Source organism: Ahaetulla prasina, chromosome 5 (assembly GCF_028640845.1).
Source record: "Ahaetulla prasina isolate Xishuangbanna chromosome 5, ASM2864084v1, whole genome shotgun sequence".
NCBI classification, from domain to species: Eukaryota; Metazoa; Chordata; class Lepidosauria; order Squamata; family Colubridae; genus Ahaetulla; species Ahaetulla prasina.
This window is the reverse complement of record NC_080543.1, coordinates 74,245,248-74,266,649: the sequence shown is the minus strand read 5'-3', so window position 1 is coordinate 74,266,649 and position 21,402 is coordinate 74,245,248. Positions and strand designations below refer to the sequence as shown.

Sequence of the window (21,402 nt, the reverse complement as noted above, 5' to 3'; positions counted from 1 at the left end):
CAAGCAAGGCCGCGCAGGGGAAGGAAAAAGCCCAAAATTCCCCCCATATCAGAGAAATTTGATGGAAATGCGAAGGAATTGGGACTGTTCCTGGCGAAAGTGAATGACCACATGATAGACTGGGGGGAAGATTATTGGTCACAGGCAGCACAAGTGAGAGCTGTGACCCACAATTTGACCGGAAGAGCAGCTGCGTGGTATGTGTCGTATACCAACCACTCCCCTTACTGCAAAACTATGAGCATTTTATGACTGCACTGAGGAGGAGGTTTGAGGACCCCTGGCAGAGCAAAAGGCCAAGGGTCGATGAAACCATCAGGCAAGGGAGGAGACCGTGGCTGATTATAACCAGGAGTTCAGTGATTTAGTTCCCTTGATGAGAGGGTGGTGGAGGTGACCCTTGTGACATTTTCAAAGATGGTCTGAATGGAGATCTCAACTGTCGAGCCCGAGCCTCTCCAACCACGCTGTATGGCTGGTACACCTGGCAGCAGAGATGGAAATCGAACTAGTGAAGGACCGTGGCAGAAGACAGCGCACTGGAGGCCATCCCTTGGCGTTCTCCAGGAGGTACCTATAGGGACGCCCCTAGATTGGAGGGAGGAAGACCACGTTCGTCTGCGTGCTACAGATGTGGAAAAGAAGGCCACCGAGCAGCCGACTGTAGGGTTAAGTTGATACCAAGCGCGACCTCTGGTGGTGAAAAGGAACCAGTGAAACCAGTGGCTAAGGCGCGTAAACCGGCAAAAGTGGGGGAGGGCGTTGCCAAGAAGGGCACGCCCATCAAAGAGGATGGCGAAGCGTCGACCGATACTGACGACAGCAAAACCACATCAGAGTCCGATGAAGACCTTCTGGTGAGTTGGGCACGGGGCCCCTTGGACATTCCAGTCAATATACATGTACCCTCTTCGGGTAATAAGGGGGAACTGCTAGCACTACTCGATTCTGGATGCACTAGATGTATGGTCAGTCCCGAACTAGTAGAGAAAATGGAACTAAGGTTGAGAACCCTAAGTAGGCCCATAGCGTTTGCCCAGTTGGATGGCTCTGTGGCAGGGGGAGGGCCCGCCCATTTCGTAACAGAACCCATAGAAATGATAATAGGAGACCACCGCGAAATTCTGAACTTCATAGTAGCCCCAGGAATGGACCAACCCCTGTTGCTAGGCCTGTCATGGTTATGAAATGGAACCCCATATTAACTGGAGAACGGGAGTCCCACGTTTCCGTTCCAAAACATTAAAAGGGAAAAGGGAACCCAAGAAGGATCTACTGTGCCATGCACCAGGATACGTTGGGGCAATAATCGAACGGATAGACGGGAGGAGAGAATACCCAAGGAATACTGGGACTTGCGAGAAGTCTTTAGTGAGAAAGCATCAGACGATTTCCTCCCATAGGCCTATTGACTGTGCCATAGACATCCTTCCGGGGTAAAGCTTCCAAAACCAAAAGCTTATCCCATGACCCAAAAGAATTGGGTGAGCTACGAAATTCATAGACAAAAACCTTGAGCGAGGTTTATCCAACCGGCTAGACCTCGTGGCTGTGCCAGTGATGTTCCGGGAAAAGAAAGATGGCTCGTTTCGTCTTATAGTTGACTATAGGAACCTAAACGCCGTGTGCGCCGAAAACATATACCCCATGCCACTCATGAAAGATATGTTAGCACATTTAGCGAAGGGAAAATTCTTCACCAAACTGGACCTGCGAGAAGCGTACTACAGAGTTCGTATAAAGAGGGGATGAATGGAAAACCGCCTTCAACTGTCCACTAGGATGTTTCCAGTTTCGAGTACTGCCCTTTGACTGCAGGGGGCCCGCAGTTTTTATGCAACTAATTAATGAAATACTCCATCAGCATCTGTTCAAAGGAGTTCTTGTCTACCTTGACGACATACTTATCTATACTGAAACAATGGAAGAACATATTAAACTAGTAAGAACTGTTCTCAAAAAGTTATTATCTGCAGAACTATATTGCAAGCTATCTAAATGTGATTTCCATCAAACCAAAATAGACTATTTAGGATATTGCATTTCAGCTGATGGGTTAGAAATGGATCCAGAGAAAGTAAAAGCTGTCTTGGAATGGGCCCCCCCACGCACACGCAAGCAACTCCAAAGTTTTTTAGGATTCGCAAACTTCTATCGTCAATTCATCCCCTCCTTTGCTCAAATTGCTTTACCAATCACCAACCTCTTGAAAACTAAAGGAGACACGAAACCCAAACCATCATTACCTCTCGAATGGACAATGGAATGTCAGGCAGCATTTGAAAAATTGAAACGACTCTTTGCCATGAACCTATTTTAAAGCACCCTGACATGGATATTCCTTTTGTAATACAAGCTGATGCAAGTGATGTTGCAGTCGGAGCCGTTTTGCTCCAAAACAATACTGATGGTAAACTACAACCCTGTGCTTTCACTTCACGAAAATTGACTGAAACTGAAAGACGATGGGCTATTTGGGAAAAGGAAGCATTTGCAGTTCATTGGGCTCTACGGACATGGAGACAATTCTTAGAGGGTTCAAATCATCCTTTTGAAGTTTGGACTGATCACAAAAATCTAGAAGCTCTAAAGACTCCTAGAAAACTTTCACCTAAACAAACTCGCTGGTCTCAATATTTTAACCGTTTTAATTTTACTTTACATTACATTCCTGGGGAAAAACTTTAGCGGATGCTCTCACGTTGCCCCAATACAATTGCACTGCCCGAGGTGGTTGACCAATACTTCCGTCCAACAGTTGGCAGCCCCAGCAATAACTAGAAGCCACTCCAAGGCTGACCCCTCGCTCCCAGATGAACTGACCAAGTCGTTTAAAGAAGCTTTAAACACCGATGACTGGTACTTAACGCATTCCCACGAATGCACACTCCGTGATGGACTAGCTTGGATTGGAACAAAACTATATGTTCCTCTATCACTCAGAGAAACCATCCTACAACGATGTCATGATGCTAAAATGGCAGGACATTTTGGATTTGTAAAAACTTTGCATCTTCTTAAAAGACAATTTTGGTGGCCAAGTCTTAAAAAAGACGTTCAAGCATATGTAGCAAGTTGTCCTATTTGCGCATCATCCAAAAGGCCTCCAGGAAAACCTCCTGGACTGCTTCAAACGGTAGCCAGACCAGGAACCCCATGGAAAGAAATATCCATGGATTTCATAGTGGAATTACCTGAAAGTTCAGGCAATACTGTTATATGGGTAGTAACTGACCTTTTCTCCAAACAAGTCCATTTTATTCCATGTTCAAAAATACCCTCCTCAAAGACTCTAGCGAAGTTGTTTGTACAACACATTTATAGACTCCACGGAGTTCCTGATCGCATCATTTCAGATCGAGGAGTTCAATTCACTTCTCAATTTTGGAGAGAATTTTTACGACTCATTGGCTCCGGATTGAGCTCCTCCCATCATCCCCAAACTAATGGAAGCTGTGAACGTTCAAACTCTGTACTAGAACAATATCTGCGATGTTATGTTAACTACCAGCAAGACAATTGGGCAGATCTCTTACCGTTTGCTGAAGTTGCCTACAACAACTCAATTCATAGTAGCACGGGATTTACTCCTTTTAAAATAGCTTCAGGTCAAGATTTTGTTCCTATCTCGGAACTCCCGAAGGAAGAAACTACTGTTTCCTCTTTGTCAGAATGGATAGATCAAATACAAAGCACATGGAAAATGACTCGCAAAGCGATCGACGATGCTCATCGTGCGCATAAAAAACAAGCAGATAAAAAAAGGTCCCCTGAAAACAAATATCAAGTTGGCGATAAGGTTTATCTCTCCACCAAATATCTTCAAACCACTCAAAAATCTAAGAAACTTGGACCCAAATACGTGGGACCTTTCCCCATAGTAAAAATCATCAACCCCGTAACGGTACAACTAGATTTACCAAAAACACTTAGGAGAATCCACCCCGTTTTCCATGTGAGTTTGCTGAAACCTGAACACATGTCTGCTTTCCGTCCTAACCGTACACCCCCTCCTATACCGATTCTCATAGAGGGAGAACAACACTTTGAAATAAAAGAAATTTTAGATTCAAGAAAACATAGGAATAAGATTCAATATCTTATTTCCTGGAAACACTTCCCGTTATCCGAAGCTGAATGGGTGAACAAAGAAGATGTTCGTGCATCGGAAAAGATAGCACAATTCTATAAAAAATATCCTGACAAACCCTAACTTCTCTTTTTTCTTTCTAGGACTGACGTCCTTGTTGCAGGAGGGCCGAATGTTAGCCTCCACTCCAATCCTCATATGCTTTGGAATGATTATACCAGTAGATAGAATGTAAAATATTTATTTCTGTATTATAAAACTCTTTAGGAAATGAGATGTATCATACCACCGTACAGGGTAAGGGAAAGGAGCCTATTAAGAGTGTCGGCTGACATAACAGGGGGGAGGGATGATTAACGACTGAGTGTTATCAGCGCACGTTTTTCTAACAGACACTGCATTCCTAAGATGACTGACATCTAGAGACCTGTGGAAGAAGATTACCACGAGGGGCTGAGAAGAAGCTGGCATTGGACCAAACCAGCCTGACCTCCTGGAGGAGGAGGGACAAATGGGGGGATATGATATGTTAGCCATATTTTGTCTCAGTTCCAACTTAGCTTGGCTGCTATCATGACTGTAAAAAGTAAAAGTACTTGTCTTTGTTCCAAATGAAGTCAAGGTGTATTCTTTCCTAATTATAGTCGGAGGTAGCCTGACACTTAGTTTGCACTTTTGGGGGTTTTTTTATAAAAGTTTTTTTTATTTTTTAACATACACAAAAATAAACAAACAATGCATTTTTTTCTGAACAGAGTATCAGCCAAGTTATCTCAGTTTAAAAACTTTTAGTTATCTCCCATCACAATTTATATATCTCATTTTTTGCCATAATATTCTTTCTCTCTAATTTTTATTTTATTTTCCTTATTTCTATTATATAACTAATCTTACCATTCGCCCTAATCTATAATCATTAATCAATTTTTCTCTCTTTTTTCACCTCCTCTCATTGCTTCCTCCAAGTTAAAACCCTTTAGTTTCAAATCATTTTTCTAATATTTAACCCTAACTCTAAATCATCCTCTTCAAATATTTTCCCATTATTCCCTTTTCACATGATACAGTTTCAAACTTTTTCCCTAAATTCCATTATTTCAATCACAAAAAATTATATTCATTTTTTTAAGTAAACATAATTTTTCTATTGCTTTTTAAACTCTGCGCATGCGCAAGATGCATGACTCTGCGCATGCGCAAGATGTCGGCTCGATAGGAGATCGGAGCCGCCGACGGGATTACCGAAGGGTTGGCGGCATCCAGGAGGCTTCCGGAGCAGCTTGTACCCCCCGGTCGGACTTGCCATCTTTCGAGCAGCCGTGGGAGGGGTCTGCCAACCTTCTCGGAGCCACGGCTGCTGAGAACGAGACCGGAAGGATGGGGCGAGTTGCGGACGGCGGCCTTTTCCCTGGGCGTGAGGCGTGAGGCGAGGCCGCGGCTTATCTCTCGTAGAAGAGTGAGACCGCGGCTTGTTTTTCTTTTCTCTCCTGTGTGGCCCTGTTTGGCCCTGCTTGGTCCATCCAGCGGGTTTTTGTCTGCTTCGGCGCTTCCTATCCCCCACTTCCATTTGGGAGTGGGGGTGAAGGGCTGTGTTGGGTCCTCCATGGCTCCTCCCCGAGACTTTTTACCTTTTATCTTTGCTCCTGGCCGCGATTTCATCGGCGGCATTTTCCAGTGAACTGGCCCCCGTTCGGAGGTGTTTGGTCGGGTTGTGTGTTAGACCTGGCCTGGTGGAATGGGCAGACCTGGACAGGACTTGTGACCCAGGAGCGAGTGGCTGGCCTGGAGAAGCTTTTAGCCCCGGACTATCAAGGTGAAAATAATGGGGGGGGAGCATGGAGGTTTCCTGGCCTAATTAGGCCTGCTTCTTCCCGGGATTACAATAGTTGTTCTGCAGTGCCGGAATAGTTGCATTGTCATCTGCAACGTCTGTCATCTGGACTTGGATTGTCATCTGGACTATACTTGGCACTGGCCATTTGAGACTCTTTGGCCATGGTTGCTTCTTTGGAACCGCTCGGGAAGATTATTTGGGACCGATTTATGATCTATCAGAGGACCCGCTTGGAAACATCTGTGGACATCTGTGGACACCGCTGACAGGGGAAGAATTACCACCGCTTTCATGTTACGGATTTTAGGACTGAGCTTTGGGCAGAGTAGTAGTCTTATTGTCACCATAGACTCTATCTGACCATTTTTTCAATCTATTCCATCTTTATGCCAGCCACCATCTGAAGAGTTGTCGGAAGATGGGTATCCATATAACCTTGATATAACATTCTACCACCCTGGACGGTACTACCTCTCATCGGCCTCTATCTCCTATTTATGCACTTTATGCGATATTCAGCCTTGGAACTCTTGCACCTGCGAGGTGCCCCCGCCTCGCAGGAATGGCCCGCTTCTTTACCTAGGGCCGGCCTCAATGACGGGTCTTGGGACCCACAGAGGTGGCATGCGAAGAGGAAGAGCCTTTGGGTTTTTTTAGATAGGGCGTTTTTAAGGGGTGGGAGGGCTAGGGCGGGCGTTAGGGGTAGCCCGTCGGGGGGGAGCCAGTCCTTGCGTGTGCTCGTGGCGGTCATTTAACGGGTTCGGAGGTTAGGGGGGGAGATTGCGTTCCTTTTGGAGAGGGTGGTTCCATCTGTACAGTAAGTGGGAGGGGCAGATATGGCGGAAGGGGGGGATCGTATCGTCCTGGGGGGGCGCACGCTCAATGTTTGCAGGTGATCGCGCGCCCCGATCCCCCTTCCTTCTCCTGTTTCCCGGATGGTCAAGACCCTCAGAGCCTGGGCCTTCGGCTTATGTTGTGCAACGCCCGGTCTGTGGTCAAGAAGGCCCCCCTAATACATGATCTTATTCAGGGGGGTGCCGCGGACCTTATAGGCGTTACGGAAACCTGGTTGGGCATGGAAGGGGGTGTGCCCCTTGTGGAAATGTGCCCACCGGGTTTCCGGGCACTCCATCAGCCGAGGGCTCAGGGTAGGGGCGGGGGAGTGGCGGTTGTTATTAGAGAGAGCCTAGAGCCGAGGGAGACCACTGTACCTCAGATTGCCGGGTGTGAATCCCTCTTTGTGAGGTGGGGTCATAGGTGTCAGATGGGCTTGTTTGTCGTGTACCTGGCTCCTTGCTACGTGACAGCTGCCCTGCCCGAGCTTCTGGAGGTGTTGGCTGGGGTGGCAGTGGAGACCCCCAGACTTATTGTCATGGGGGATTTCAACTTGCCATCTTCCGGCGCATCATCGACAGCTGCTTGGGAGTTCATGGCTTCCATGACGGCCTTGGACCTGACTCAAGTAGTGGATGGCCCCACTCACATCGGGGGAGGCACGCTGGACTTGATTTTTCTCTCTGGTCAGTGGTTGAAGGATCTGGACTTGAGGGATATAGTCACTGAACCTTTGTCATGGTCAGATCACTCTCTCCTTCGTCTAGACTTTCTGACCGCTACTCACCACCGCAGGGAGATGGAACCAATACGTTGGTTCCGTCCCAGGCGCCTGATGGACCCGGAGAGGTTCCAGACGGAACTTGGGCCATTTCCTGAGGGTCTGGCTCACGGCACGGCTGAGGAACTAGTCGCGGCCTGGGAACGGGCCGCGGCTGGGGCTTTAGACCGTGTCGTGCCTTTGCGGCCTCTGACCCGGCGTAGATCCCAACCGGCTCCTTGGTTCTCCGAGGAGCTGAGGGGGATGAAACGCCAGAGAAGACGCCTAGAGAGTTCGTGGAGGTCCAGTCGTTCAGAGGCTGATCGGACACAAGTGAGGTCCTGTAATAGAACCTACCTTGTGGCACTGAGGGAAGCCAGACGTTCCTACGTCTCGTCCCTCATTGCGTCGGCAGATAACCGCCCGGCTGCCCTGTTTCGGGTGACTCGTTCTCTCCTTCACCAGGGGGAGCGAGATGACCCGTTGCAGGGACGTGCTGAGGAGTTTAACGGTTATCTATACGATAAAATCGTTCAGCTTCGGGCCGGCTTGTCATCAACGGTGGTTCAGGAGTTCCAGGCCTCCATGACGGCCTTGGACCTGATTCAGGTAACTGATGGCCCTACACACATTGGGGGAGGCGCGCTAAACTTGATTTTTATCTCTGGTCAGTGGGTAAATGATCTGGATTTAGGAGATATAGTGAAAGAACCGGTGTCATGGTCAGATCATTTCCTTCTTCGCCTAGATTTTCAGACCGCCGCTCCCCGCCGCAGGGAGACGGAGTCAATACGTTGGTTCCGTCCCAGGTGCCTGATGGACCCGGAGAGGTTCCTGACGGAGCTTGGGCCGTTTCCTGAGGATCTTACCCACGGCACGACTGAAGAACTGGTTGCGGCTTGGGAACGGGCCGCGGCTGGGGCTTTGGACCGTGTCGTGCCTTTGTGGCCTCTGATCCGGCGTAGATCTCAATTGGCTCCCTGGTTTTCCGAGGAGCTGAGAGAGATGAAACGCCGGAGAAGACGCCTAGAGAGTATTTGGAGGTCCAGCCGTTCCGAGGCTGATCGGACACTAGTGAGGTCTTTTACTAAGACCTACCTAGTGGCAATGAGGGAGGCGAAACGTTCCTACGTTTCCACCCTCATTGCATCGGCAGATAACCGCCCGGCCGCCCTGTTTCGGGTGACCCGTTCCCTACTTCAACAGGAGGGACGGGATGACCCCCTACGGGGACGAGCTGAGGAGTTTAACGGTTATCTATACGATAAAATCGTTCAGCTTCGTGATGGCTTGGACCATGATTGCGATGATCCAGCCGAGATGGCGGAGACACGTCTTGTTGAGGTTATTTGGGATGAGTTTGATTCTGTGGCTCTCGAGGACGTGGACAGGTTGCTGGGGAGGTTGCATGCAACTACATGTTTACTGGATCCGTGTCCTTCCTGGTTAGTGCTGGCTGCTCAGGAAGTGACACGAGGCTGGCTCCAGGGGATTATAAATGCTTCTTTGGTTGAAGGGGTCTTTCCCGCCGCCTTGAAAGAGGCGGTGGTGAGACCTCTCCTGAAGAAGCCTTCCCTGGACCCAGCTATTTTGGGAAATTACCGTCCAGTCTCCAACCTTCGCTTTGTGGCGAAGGTTGTAGAGAGTGTGGTTGCATGGCAGCTCCCTCGGCACCTGGAGGAAGCTGTCTATCTAGACCCGTTCCAGTCCGGCTTCCGACCCGGCTACAGCATGGAGACTGCTTTGGTCGCGTTGGTGGATGACCTCTGAAGGGCCAGGGACAGGGGTTGCTCCTCTGCCTTGGTCCTATTAGATCTCTCAGCGGCTTTTGATACCATCGACCATGGTATCCTGCTGCGCCGGTTGGAGGGATTGGGAGTGGGAGGCACCGTTTATCGGTGGTTCTCCTCCTATCTCTCCGACCGGTCACAGACGGTGTTGACAGGGGGGCAGAGGTCGTCCTCGAGGTGCCTCACTTGTGGAGTACCTCAGGGGTCGATTCTCTCGCCTACCCTGTTCAACATCTATATGAAGCCGCTGGGTGAGGTCATCAGTGGTTTCGGGGTGAGTTATCATCTGTACGCTGATGATACTCAGCTGTACTTTTCCACCCCGGACCACCCCAACGAAGCGGTCGAAGTGCTGTCCCGGTGCCTGGAAGCTGTACGGGTCTGGATGGGGAGAAACAGACTCAAGCTCAATCCCTCCAAGACGGAGTGGCTGTGGATGCCGGCACCCCGGTACAGTCAGCTGCACCCGCAGCTGACTGTTGGGGGCGAGTTAGTGGCCCCAAAGGAGGTGGGTCGCAACTTGGGCGTCCTCCTGGATGGACGGCTGTCCTTTGATGAACATCTGGCGGCCGTCTCCAGGAGGGCCTTTTACCAAGTTCGCTTGGTCCGCCAGTTGCGTCCCTTCCTTGACTGGGATGCCCTATGCACAGTCACTCATGCTCTGGTTACGTCTCGGCTGGATTACTGCAATGCTCTCTACATGGGGCTGCCCTTGAGGTGCACCCAGAGGCTGCAGTTAGTCCAGAATGCAGCTGCGCGAGTAGTAATGGGAGCCGCTCGAGGCTCCCATGTAACACCACTGCTCCGTAGTCTGCACTGGCTTCCTGTGGTCTTTCGGGTGCGCTTCAAGATTCTGGTTACCACCTTTAAAGCGCTCCATGGCTTAGGACCCGGGTACTTACGAGACCGCCTGCTGTTACCGTATGCCTCCTACCGACCCGTACGCTCTCACAGAGAGGGTCTGCTCAGGGTGCCGTCCGCCAAACAATGTCGGCTGGCGGCCCCCAGGAGTAGGGCCTTCTCTGTGGGAGCATCGACGCTCTGGAATGAACTCCCCCCTGGCCTACGTCAAGTGCCTGATCTTCGGACCTTCCGTCGTGAGCCAAAAACATATTTATTTACTCAAGCGGGACTGGCATAATAGTTTGATTTTATATTGGGGTTTTATTAATATTTTTAATTTTAAATTCATTTTTAACTATCAGCCGTTTAGTAATTGCTATATTTTAATTTCTTTTAATTGTATATATCTTGTATTTTATTTCTGGCTGTACACTGCCCTGAGTCCTTCGGGAGAAGGGCAGTATAAAAATTTAATAAAATAAAAATAAATAAATAAATAAATAAAATAAATTAATATAATCACCTAATATTAATATTAATACAATTATTACTTTACATTTATATCATATTACCCTTCCTCCTATCCATTAATTACTCCTTTTAACCAGTGGTGGGATTCAGCCAGTTTGCACCACTTCGGGAGAACCGGTTGTTAACTTTCTGAGCAGTTTGGCAAACTGATTGTTGGAAGAAATTATTAGGGCAGAGAACCGATTGTTAAATTACTTGAATCCCATCACTGCTGTTAACCATTTTCTCCTGGTCCAACTAATATTTCACCTCTTTTCTTTTTTTTCTTTTTATAGTTATCCTCTCTTTTATTCTGTTTTAATCTATTCCCCTTTTCTCCTCTTATCTTCCTTATTTCCCCATTGTTAATCCCAATGTAATCATTCATCTTTTTTCCTCTAAATTTTCTATTTTTACCATTGTTAACCCCAATGTAATCATTCCTCTTACTCATTTTCCCATTAGTAATCTGTCTCTTTTGCTTCTTTCTAACCACTCTATTTTTTGCACTGTTAACTCCAGTGAAATCTTTAAGGCTATTATTCATTCTCTTTTTTTCATTGCTATTCCAAATGTAATCTTTTAATTTTTCATCAGTATCTTTATCTTCAATGTTGTTTTCTTGCTTCTCATTGGTCGCTTGTTCATCCTGTTGAATGTGCTCCGATGCAATTTTTGACTTTTTTCCATCCACATCAAATGATAAATGTACAGTTTTAATCAGCTCTATTAATTCTTGCCACATTTTAATGTTCTAGTGCTTTTTAACTCCAATTTAAGATTTGTTATTTTCCAGCTCTTGTATTATCAATGTTCAGTTGTTGAGAAGACAAGCAAATCCTTCTTAAAAAGTCTCACGGCTCATGTGGATTTGATTTGTTCCTGAAGCTGGGACTCTTCATTTTCCACAATAGAATAATATTAATTCCTTAATTTGGTATAATTGCTGTGAACTCTTCTACTATTGTTTACTGTGTTGAAACAATCAAACAAATATTTTAAAAAATTAATAAAACAAAATAAAACCTACCATTTCTCTCTTATCTTCTTGGAAATGTAGTTCTACAAATATTTTGCCAACAACATATGGGAGAGCACTTTCTACGAAGTTTACACATTTATCCCATTGAGGCACTAAAGATGCTGTTCCCTGGATTACCTGTTTGAATTAAGATTGATATATTATAGTAAGTTCCGGTATAGCCTTTTCTGTAGCTGTACAGAGCAATCCTACCCTCCTTGTCTTCTTAAAGGCCATTAAGACCTGGCTTTTCCCCATAAGCATTGGACCTGGGTGGGAGGTAAGCCCAGCATTTATGTTTTTGTGGTGGAAGCATAACAGCACTTGGTGATATGTAAGATTTTTTTTTCTGTGTTCTATTAATTGTCAGCCATTGAGAGTGATTTTATATAATATAGTTGGCCATATAAATTTTTTCAAATAACGAAGAATCTCTAAAGATTCCTTTTTAAAAAATTGTTGTCAGGAACCAAATCCCAATGATATGGGAAAGGTTAGAAGTTCAATATGCATTGAGCTCTACAAAAGCTCAGGCGCGGTATATCAAATTACAGAAGTTCATAGTCTCCGTGGCAGAAATTGATTTATGATGGATTGCAACGCGGACGGAGCAGAAACTGGAGTTCTAGCATTTGTTTGTAAGAAGACTGCAAGCCCCTGAGGATATATTTGTTGTGAAGATAGGAGAGAAGAAAGCAAATGGCGTTTTGTGGAATGTGTGTATTGGAAATGAAAGTTAAGGAAAGGCTTATTAACAGCTAGTGTGGAACTAGAAGATATACAGGAATACACTGACTAAATGGAAGAAATGAAAATTTTATGATTTATATTTTTTCTTCTTCTTTGGGATTATAGTGATTTAGAAGAAAAGTTTTTTGAATTTTTCTTTTTTAACCTCTTTTTGTCCATTATTAAGTTATATTTTAAAAAATGGCTTTTAAGCAAGTAGTACCAAAAGTCACTAAAAACTTTGAAATTTCTTCAGTTCAGATTCGAAAATTAAAAGAAGAAATTAAAAAGGAATTAAGAAATTTTTTACAGGAGTTTTTGGAGATTGGTTTTTCAGAAATAGATCAAAAATTTGATGAAATAGAGAAAGAGATTTGGATTTTAAGGAAGTGGTGGAAGAGCAGAAGAGGGAAATGAAAATGGTAAAGGATGTAATTGCGCAAACATTAAGCTCTTGTATTCAGATGGAAGATAATCTTGAAGAAATTAATAAAGCTAATTTAGAGTTGCAAAGGAAAATAGAGGAAATTCAAAAGAATCAAAATAATTGGAACTTAGGTAATAAGATGGAAGATATACAGGCAAAAGTAGATAAGGCAGATGAAGAAAGAGTACAATATAGATTAATGGAATATGCTATAAGGGTGAGGGGGTTGAGGCAAAGTAGGAAGGAAAATTTAAAAGAGATTTTTACGCAAGCCTTTGCTCAGATAAAGGGTGTGGAGCCAGAAGACTTTGAGATTAATATTGAAAGAATTTATCGTGTTAATTCTTGGTGGGCAAGACAAAATAGAGTACCGAGGGATGTGGTTATTTATTTTACAACTAAAAAGATTAGGTATGAAATTTTGCAAGCCTTTTATAAAAATAAATTTCAAATATTGGGACAAGATATAAAAATGATGAAGGAAATTCCTCCTAAAATGTTAAGAAAGAGAAGAGAATTTGCTTTTTTAGTGGATGAGTTTAAGAAACATCAGATATATTTTAGATGGGAAGTTCCAATGGGTTTGTCAGTGAATTTTAGAGGTAGAAAGTATTTTCTTAATTCAGTTATGAAAGCAAGACATTTCTATATTAATGTTTTAAAGAGTGGGAATCCTTTGTTGTTAGATGCTAAGTTAACTGGTTTGGAAACGATGGAAAATAGAATAGGAGAGGGGAGGAATATTTAAGATGTGAATATGATGATTATGGTTAATTTTTGGAACTGATTTGTTTAGGATATAAATTATAGGATTTTTGTTATTTGTTATTTGTATGGTATAAACCTATAGGATGATATTATTTAATTGTGAAGGATGGAAAGTAAAATTTATGAATTTAGATAATGTTGTGGATGTAATGATTTTAACTTTACTGTTACATTGTGGATGTAATTTAAATGATTATTTGTTTTAATTGACACGTTTATAGACAGTAAAAGTTATGAAGTTAAGCTGGAAATATTGTATTTGAGAGACTTTATTCGAAATGATATTTGATTGATAGAGTAGTATTGGAAGATCGGACATTAAATGTTATGACAATTGAAGAAATATATAAGTGATGAGAATTTGAGTTTGAGAAGCTGGATTGTAATTTAAGAAATGGACTGAAATTTGAAGGAATATACAAGTGGGGGAAAAAATTTGAATTTTAGGAGATGGACTAATTTTTAAAATGGACTGTAAGAAGAATGGACATTAAATGTTATGGCAATTGAACAAATATATGTGATAAAAATTTGAGTTTGAGAAGATGGACTGTAATTTAAGAAATGGACTTATGAAATTTGAAGGAATATACAAGTGGAAAAAATTTGATTTTGAGAAGATGGATTAATTTTAAAAATGGATTTTAAGAAGAAGTAATATGTGAAGTTGGTACTGCTTCTTTTCTTTTTTATTATTCTTTCCTATCTCTTTATTTTTATTGTGAGGGGATTTAAAGTTTTACATTTTTGAGGGTGGGAGGTTATGTATATTTTGTATACTTTAACTTGTGATTGTTGGTCATAATTCCTGGTATTTGCTCTGGGAAGTCCGGGGGAAAAGGGGGAGGAGGGGGGGAAAGGGGGGGGAAATGATACATGGATTGTTTATTAATGTACAGTAATGTTTGAAGATATGAAATTAAAATTTAAAATGATATTGGGGCTGCCCGACTGCCATTTCAGAAAGAAACGGAGAGAGGGGTAGAAGGAGGGAAGAAAGTAGGTAGGAAAGAGTTGAGAAGGAGGAGGGGAATAAGAAGGTTAGATAGGGTGGAAGAAGGGAGGAATGGAGAAGGAGGAGAGGAAGTAGTAAAGTGAAGGAGATGAAGGATGGGAAAGTAGTAGAGGGTAGTGGGAGGTTGTGAAGAAAGGAAGTGGCAGTAGGGCAGGCTTGAATAAGTAATAAATAAAAATTAATGATTAATGATGGATAATAGTTTGTACATAAATATGATGTTGGAAAATGGAAATAAAAAATTATTTTTAAAAAAATTACAGAAGTTCATGAAATATGGATATCAAATGCTGTTATTGATCTTATTGCCATGGATAACATGGATATTGATGTCACATACTTACCCTTGAAAATTCTAGCCACCTATATTGAAAACGTCGACTGAGGTTAAATATTCTTGAATAAACCATTCTCCATACCAGATAGTTGGCAATAGTCCTGTAATACATACAAGTGAAGACCAGTTAGACCAGTTAGATCTATGTGTTCCAATGTACAGCCAATACTAGAAATATACATAATATTTTTTAAATTTCTTATTCACTGCAATGTCAACTTACTTAGAAATTAATGGGCAAAGTATGAATTGACAAAAACATATTACAGTAGAACATTGGTGGAATCCAATTTTTTTTACTACCGGTTCTGTGGGCATGGCTTGGGGGGGTAATGTGACTGGGTGGGCGTGGCCAACTTTTTTGTACTTTTAAAAGCATTTTTTACAATCTCTTCAGCCAAACAGGTTGTAGAAAAAAATGCTTTTAAAAGGTTCCTCTGACGATTCCAGCTGAGTTGCCTGAACTGATTTAAAAGAAAAAAAAGCCTCTGATGATCAGGCAACTCAGCTGGGATCATCAGAGGAGCCTTTTAAAAGCATTTTTTCTACAAACTCTTCAGCCAAAGAGGTTGTAAAAAAATGCTTTTAAAAGCCTCTGATGATCCCAGCTGAGCCGCACGATCATCAGAGGCTTTTTTTTTTTACTTTTAAAAGCATTTTTTCAGCCAAAGAAAAAATGCTTTTAAAAGTAAAAAAAACCAAAAACCCTCTGATGATCGCACAGCCCAGCTGGGCATGGGGGACGGGCAGGGATTTTTACTACCGGTTCTCCGAACCACCCGCCACCATCGCTACCAGATTGGGCAATTCAATCCAAACCGGGAACATTTCACCCCTGGTCCTAGGGTACAAATAAGCAATCAAACCATATTAGGAAACAGTCAATATAAATCATAAGGATACCAACAACAAGGTTACAGGCATAGTCATAAGTGGGAGGAGATGGGTGATAGGAACGATGACAAGATTAATAATTTTAAGGTGAAGAAAACTAAGATATTTCCAAGATGTTTGTCTGATCATAGTCCTGTTTGGATGGAATTGCAATATGGAAAAGAAGGTAGAAGAACTTGGAGATTAAATGAAAATTTGTTTAGATATCAGAATAATGTAAATCAATGTAAAAAGCAGATGAAAGAATTTTTTGATTATAATTTGAATAACGAAACATCGATAGAAATGGTTTGGGACGCCAGTAAAGCTTTTATGAGAGGTGTATTAATATATATTAATAATAGATAGAGAAATAAGCAACAAAGACAGCGTAGGTATTTAGAAGAGGAAATTTATAAGAAACAACAATTATTAATACATAACCCGCATGATCAAAAACTTAAAGATGCCATAAAGTTATTACAGAATCAATTTAATATAATAATAGCTGATCAGGTGGCAACAAATATACAATATGCCAAACATAATACTTTTTGTAATGCAAATAGACCTGGTAGGTGGTTAGCATATACCTTAAGGAAAAGACAAAAACAATGTACTATAGAAAAAATAGAATATAAAGGTAAAGAGAGATACCAACAGGATAAAATTAAAAAAGCTTTTTTAGAATATTATAAAAATTTATATCTTAAAGATTTGAAGATATTGAACAGGGATATTGATAATTATTTGAAGGAATATAAGGTTAAAAATTTAACTTTAGAACAAACGGATGAACTGAATCGGCCTATAACTTCTGAAGAAATTATTTTGGTAATTAAACAATTAAAAATGGGGAAAATTCCTGGTACGGATGGGCTTACAGTTAATTATTATAGGAATTTACAGGATGAGATGTTAGGTCCACTTAAGGAATTATTTAATCAGATACAAATCGGAGGGGGAATTCCCCCCTCATGGAGAACCTCTTTTATTTCATTGATACCAAAAGAGGAACAGGATTGTTCTAAACCTGGGAACTATAGGCCAATCTTACTTTTAAATAATGATTATAAGATTTTTGTTAAAATAATAGCTAATAGATTAATGTTGATTTTGCAGCGAAGAATTCATAATGATCAATCTGGATTTATAAAAGGGAGACAGATGAGGAATAGTGTTAGGCAGATTGTTAATTTACTGGAGTATTTAGAAAAGAAACATTTTATTCCAGCAGCATTTATTTTTCTTGATGCAGAGAAAGCTTTTGATCGATTGCATTGGGATTTTTTATTTAAATTAATAGAAAAGATGCAATTTGGAGATGGTTTTACAAGAATAATTAGGGCAATTTATGGAAAGCAAACAGCACAGATTATAATTAATGGTAGCTTAACAGAACCTTTTAAGATTGCGAAAGGAACAAGACAGGGATGTCCTTTATCACCATTATTGTTTATTCTAACTCTAGAATCATTATTGGATAAAATACGAGAAGTAAAGGAGATAGAGGGAATTAAAGTTAGACAATATGAATATAAGCTGAGAGCTTTTGCAGATGACCTGGTGATTACTTTAACAAACCCTATAAACTCTAGTAAATCTTTGTTGGAAATAATTGATCAATATGGGAAGGTTTCAGGGTTTAAGGTAAATCAGAAAAAGACAAAAGTGATAATAAAAAATATGGCCAGACAACAGAAAGAAAAATTAGAGGAAATAACAGGATTTGAAATTGTAAAGAAGGTTAAATACTTAGGGGTCTATATTACATCGTCAAATGTGAAATTGTATAAGAATAACTATGAGGTTTTATGGCAAAAAGTTCATATTTTGGAAATACGATTGTTTGGAAAAAATTGCAATTATCCTTGCTGGGGAGAATAGCTGCTATTAAAATGAATGTTTTACCTAGATTGTTATTCCTCTTTCAGATGATACCAATAATTAAGAAAGATAAGAATCTTGAGGAATGGCAGAAGGGAATTAATAAATTTATATGGGAAGGTAAAAAAGCTAGGGTTAAAATGAAAATAATTCAAGATTCCTGGGAAAGGGGAGGTTTAAAAATGCCCAATTTTAAATTATACTATGAAGCAGCTGCTCTCTCTGTAATAAGTGATTGGTTTAATTTAACGGAGGAAAGAATTTTGAATATAGAAGGTTATGACTTGCTATATGGATGGCATGCATATTTAATTTATGACAAAAAAGTGGATAAGGCCTTTAAAAATCATGTGTTAAGAACTGCTCTTCTGCGTGTTTGGAAAAAATACTCTTACAAACTAAATTATAAGGTTCCTATATGGGCAAGTCCTAGACATACAACAGAGAATATAAATATAGAACAGAATCAGGAAATGATTACATATAAAGATCATTTGTATACTGAAAGAGGTAATTTGCAATTAAAATCTCTGCAAGATTACTAATAGGACAATACTGGAAGAAAAAAGAAGTACCTACAATAGAAGAATGGATATTGAAAGTTGCCAATTTGGCTGAGATGGCGAAGATATCAGCCTTTTTGAAAGACAAAACGCAAGAAAGATACTTAAAGGAATGGAAAAAATGGATTGACTATATTCAAAGTAGATATCAGACTAAGAGTTATCGGACTGTTTTTGAATGATTATGATGTATTATTTTTGATTGTTTTCGGGGGAAGTTAGGAATTGATAATTGTAGGGGTATAATTAAGTTGGGACGAAAATTTTTTAGCATATATTTGTTTTATTTTTAACTATACCTTGTGCTTGTTCCGGGAAGTCGGGGGGGGGGAGGGGGGTTGTGAAGGGAGGGGGAAGGGGAGGTGGGGGAAAAGGGGGGGAAAATTTTCTGTAAAACTTTTTGAATAAAAAAAAAGATTAATAATAGTGTAGACTTAGTAAATAGTTTGATAGTGTTGAGGGAATTATTTGTTTAGCAGAGTGATTGCATTCTGGAAAAAACTGTTCTTGTGTCTAGTTGTAGTATGCAGTGCTCTATAGCAGGGGTCTCCAACCTTGGCAAGTTTAAGACTTGTGGACTTCAATTCCCAGAATTCCTCAGCCAGCTTTGCCAAGGTTGGAGACCCCTGCTCTATAGCCTTGTTTTGAGGGTAGGAGTTGAAACAGTTTATGTCCAGGATGCGAGGGGTCTGTAAATATTTTAACAACCCTCTTTTTGACTGTGGTGCCACAAGGTTCTGCAGTGAGGTGCCATAAGGTTCTGTCTTAGGCCCAGTACTCTTCAATATCTTCATAAATGACTTAGATGAGGGAATAGAAGGGGAATTTACCAAATTTGCAGATGATACTAAGCTGGCAGGAATAGCCAACACCCTAAATGATAGTTTTAAGATCCAGATGGATCTTTACAGACTTCAATACTGGGCCCTATTTAACAAAATGAAATTCAATGTAAAGAAAAGTAAAGTCTTACACTTAGGCAAGAAAAACTAAAAGTACACATATAGACTGGGTGAAACCAGGCTTAATAGCAGTAAATGTGAGAGGGATCTTTGAGTCTTAGTGGACAACCAATTAAATATGAGCCAACAGTGTGCAGCAGCAGTAAAAAAAGCCAATGCAATCCTAAATTACTTTAACAGAGGGATATAATCAAGATCAATGAGGTACTAATACCTGTCAGGCTACCTCCGACGGTAAATAGGAAAGAAATCACCTTGACTCCATTTGGAATGAAAACAAGTACTTTTACTTTTACAGTCTTGAGGGCAGCCAAGCAAAGCTGGAACTGAGACAAAATATGGCTAACATATCATATCCCCCCAATTGTCCCTCCTCCTCCAGGAGGTCAGGCTGGTCTGGTCCAATGCCAACTCCTTCACGGCCCCTCGTGGTAATCTTCTTCCACAGGTCTCTGGATGTCAGTCAACTTAGGAATGAAGTGTCGGTTAGAAAAGCGCGCGCTGATAACACTCAATATTTAATCATCCCTCCCCCCTGTCATGTCAGCCGACACACATAATAGGCTCCTTTCCCTCACCCTGGACGGAGGCATGATACATCTCATTTCCTTAACAGTTTATAATACAGAAATAAACATTTTACATTCTATCTACTGATATAATCATTCAAAACTATATGAAGATTGGAGTGGAGGCTGACATTCGGCCCTCCTGCAACAAGGACGTCAGTCCTAGAAAGAAAAAGAGAAGTTAGGGTTTGTCAGGATATTTTTTATAGAATTGTGCTATCTTTTCCGATGCACGAACATCTTCTTTGTTCACCCATTCAGCTTGGGATAACGGGAAATGTTTCCAGGAAATAAGATATTGAATTTTATTTCTATGTTTTCTTGAATCTAAAATTTCTTTTATTTCAAAGTGTTGTTCTCCCTCTATGAGAATTGGTATAGGAGGGGGTGTACGGTTAGGACGGAAAGTAGACGTGTGTTCAGGTTTCAGCAAACTGACATGGAAAACGGGGTGGATTCTTCTAAGTGTTTTTGGTAAATCTAGTTGTACCGTCACGGGGTTGATGATTTTTACTATGGGGAAAGGTCCCACATATTTGGGTCCAAGTTTCTTAGATTTCTGAGTGGTTTGAAGATATTTGGTGGAAAGATAAACTTTATCGCCCACTTGATATTTATTCTCAGGGGACCTTTTTTTATCTGCTTGTTTTTTATGCGCTCGGTGAGCGTCGTCGATCGCTTTGCGAGTCATTTTCCATGTGCTTTGTATTTGATCTATCCATTCTGACAAAGAGGAAACAGTAGTTTCTTCCTTCGGGAGTTCCGAGATAGGAACAAAATCTTGACCTGAAGCTATTTTAAAGGGAGTAAATCCTGTGCTACTATGAATTGAGTTGTTGTAGGCAACTTCAGCAAAAGGTAAGAGATCAGACCAATTGTCTTGCTGGTAGTTAACATAACATCGTAGATATTGTTCTAGTACAGAGTTCGAACGTTCACAGCTTCCATTAGTTTGAGGATGATGGGAGGAGCTTAATCCTTGGGCAGAGCCAATGAGTCGTAAAAATTCTTTCCAAAATTGAGAAGTGAATTGAACTCCTCGATCTGAAATGATGCGATCAGGAACTCCGTGAAGTCTATAAATGTGTTGTACAAACAACTTTGCTAGAGTCTTTGAGGAGGGTATTTTTGAACATGGAATAAAATGGACTTGTTTGGAGAAAAGGTCAGTCACAACCCATATAACAGTATTGCCTGAACTTTCAGGTAATTCCACTATGAAATCCATGGATATTTCTTTCCATGGGGTTCCTGGCCTGGCTACAGTTTGAAGTAGTCCAGGAGGTTTTCCTGGAGGCCTTTTGGATGATGCACAAATAGGGCAACTTGCTACATATGCTTGAATGTCTTTTTTAAGACTTGGCCACCAAAACTGTCTTTTAAGAAGATGCAAAGTTTTCACAAATCCAAAATGCCCTGCCATTTTGGCATCATGGCATCGTTGTAGGATGGTTTCTCTGAGTGATAGAGGAACATATAGTTTTGTTCCAATCCAAGCTAGTCCATCACGGAGTGTGCATTCATGGGAATGGGTTAAGTACCAGTCATCGGTGTTTAAAGCTTCTTTAAACGACTTGGTTAGTTCATCTG

General features: G+C 41.6%; 1 protein-coding gene across 1 annotated transcript in view; it reads right to left on the bottom strand.

Annotated features, from left to right (window-relative positions):
* The window catches only part of PHEX (phosphate regulating endopeptidase X-linked), a 739,707-nt gene that overhangs the window by 634,353 nt on the left and 83,952 nt on the right, over positions 1 to 21,402 (bottom strand). The window contains exons 10-11 of the mRNA XM_058186235.1: positions 14,966 to 15,059; positions 11,692 to 11,820 (exon numbers count right to left, since the gene is read on the bottom strand). Of these exons, the coding sequence (XP_058042218.1) occupies positions 11,692 to 11,820; positions 14,966 to 15,059 (223 nt within the window). The remainder of the gene's footprint in view (positions 1 to 11,691; positions 11,821 to 14,965; positions 15,060 to 21,402) is intronic.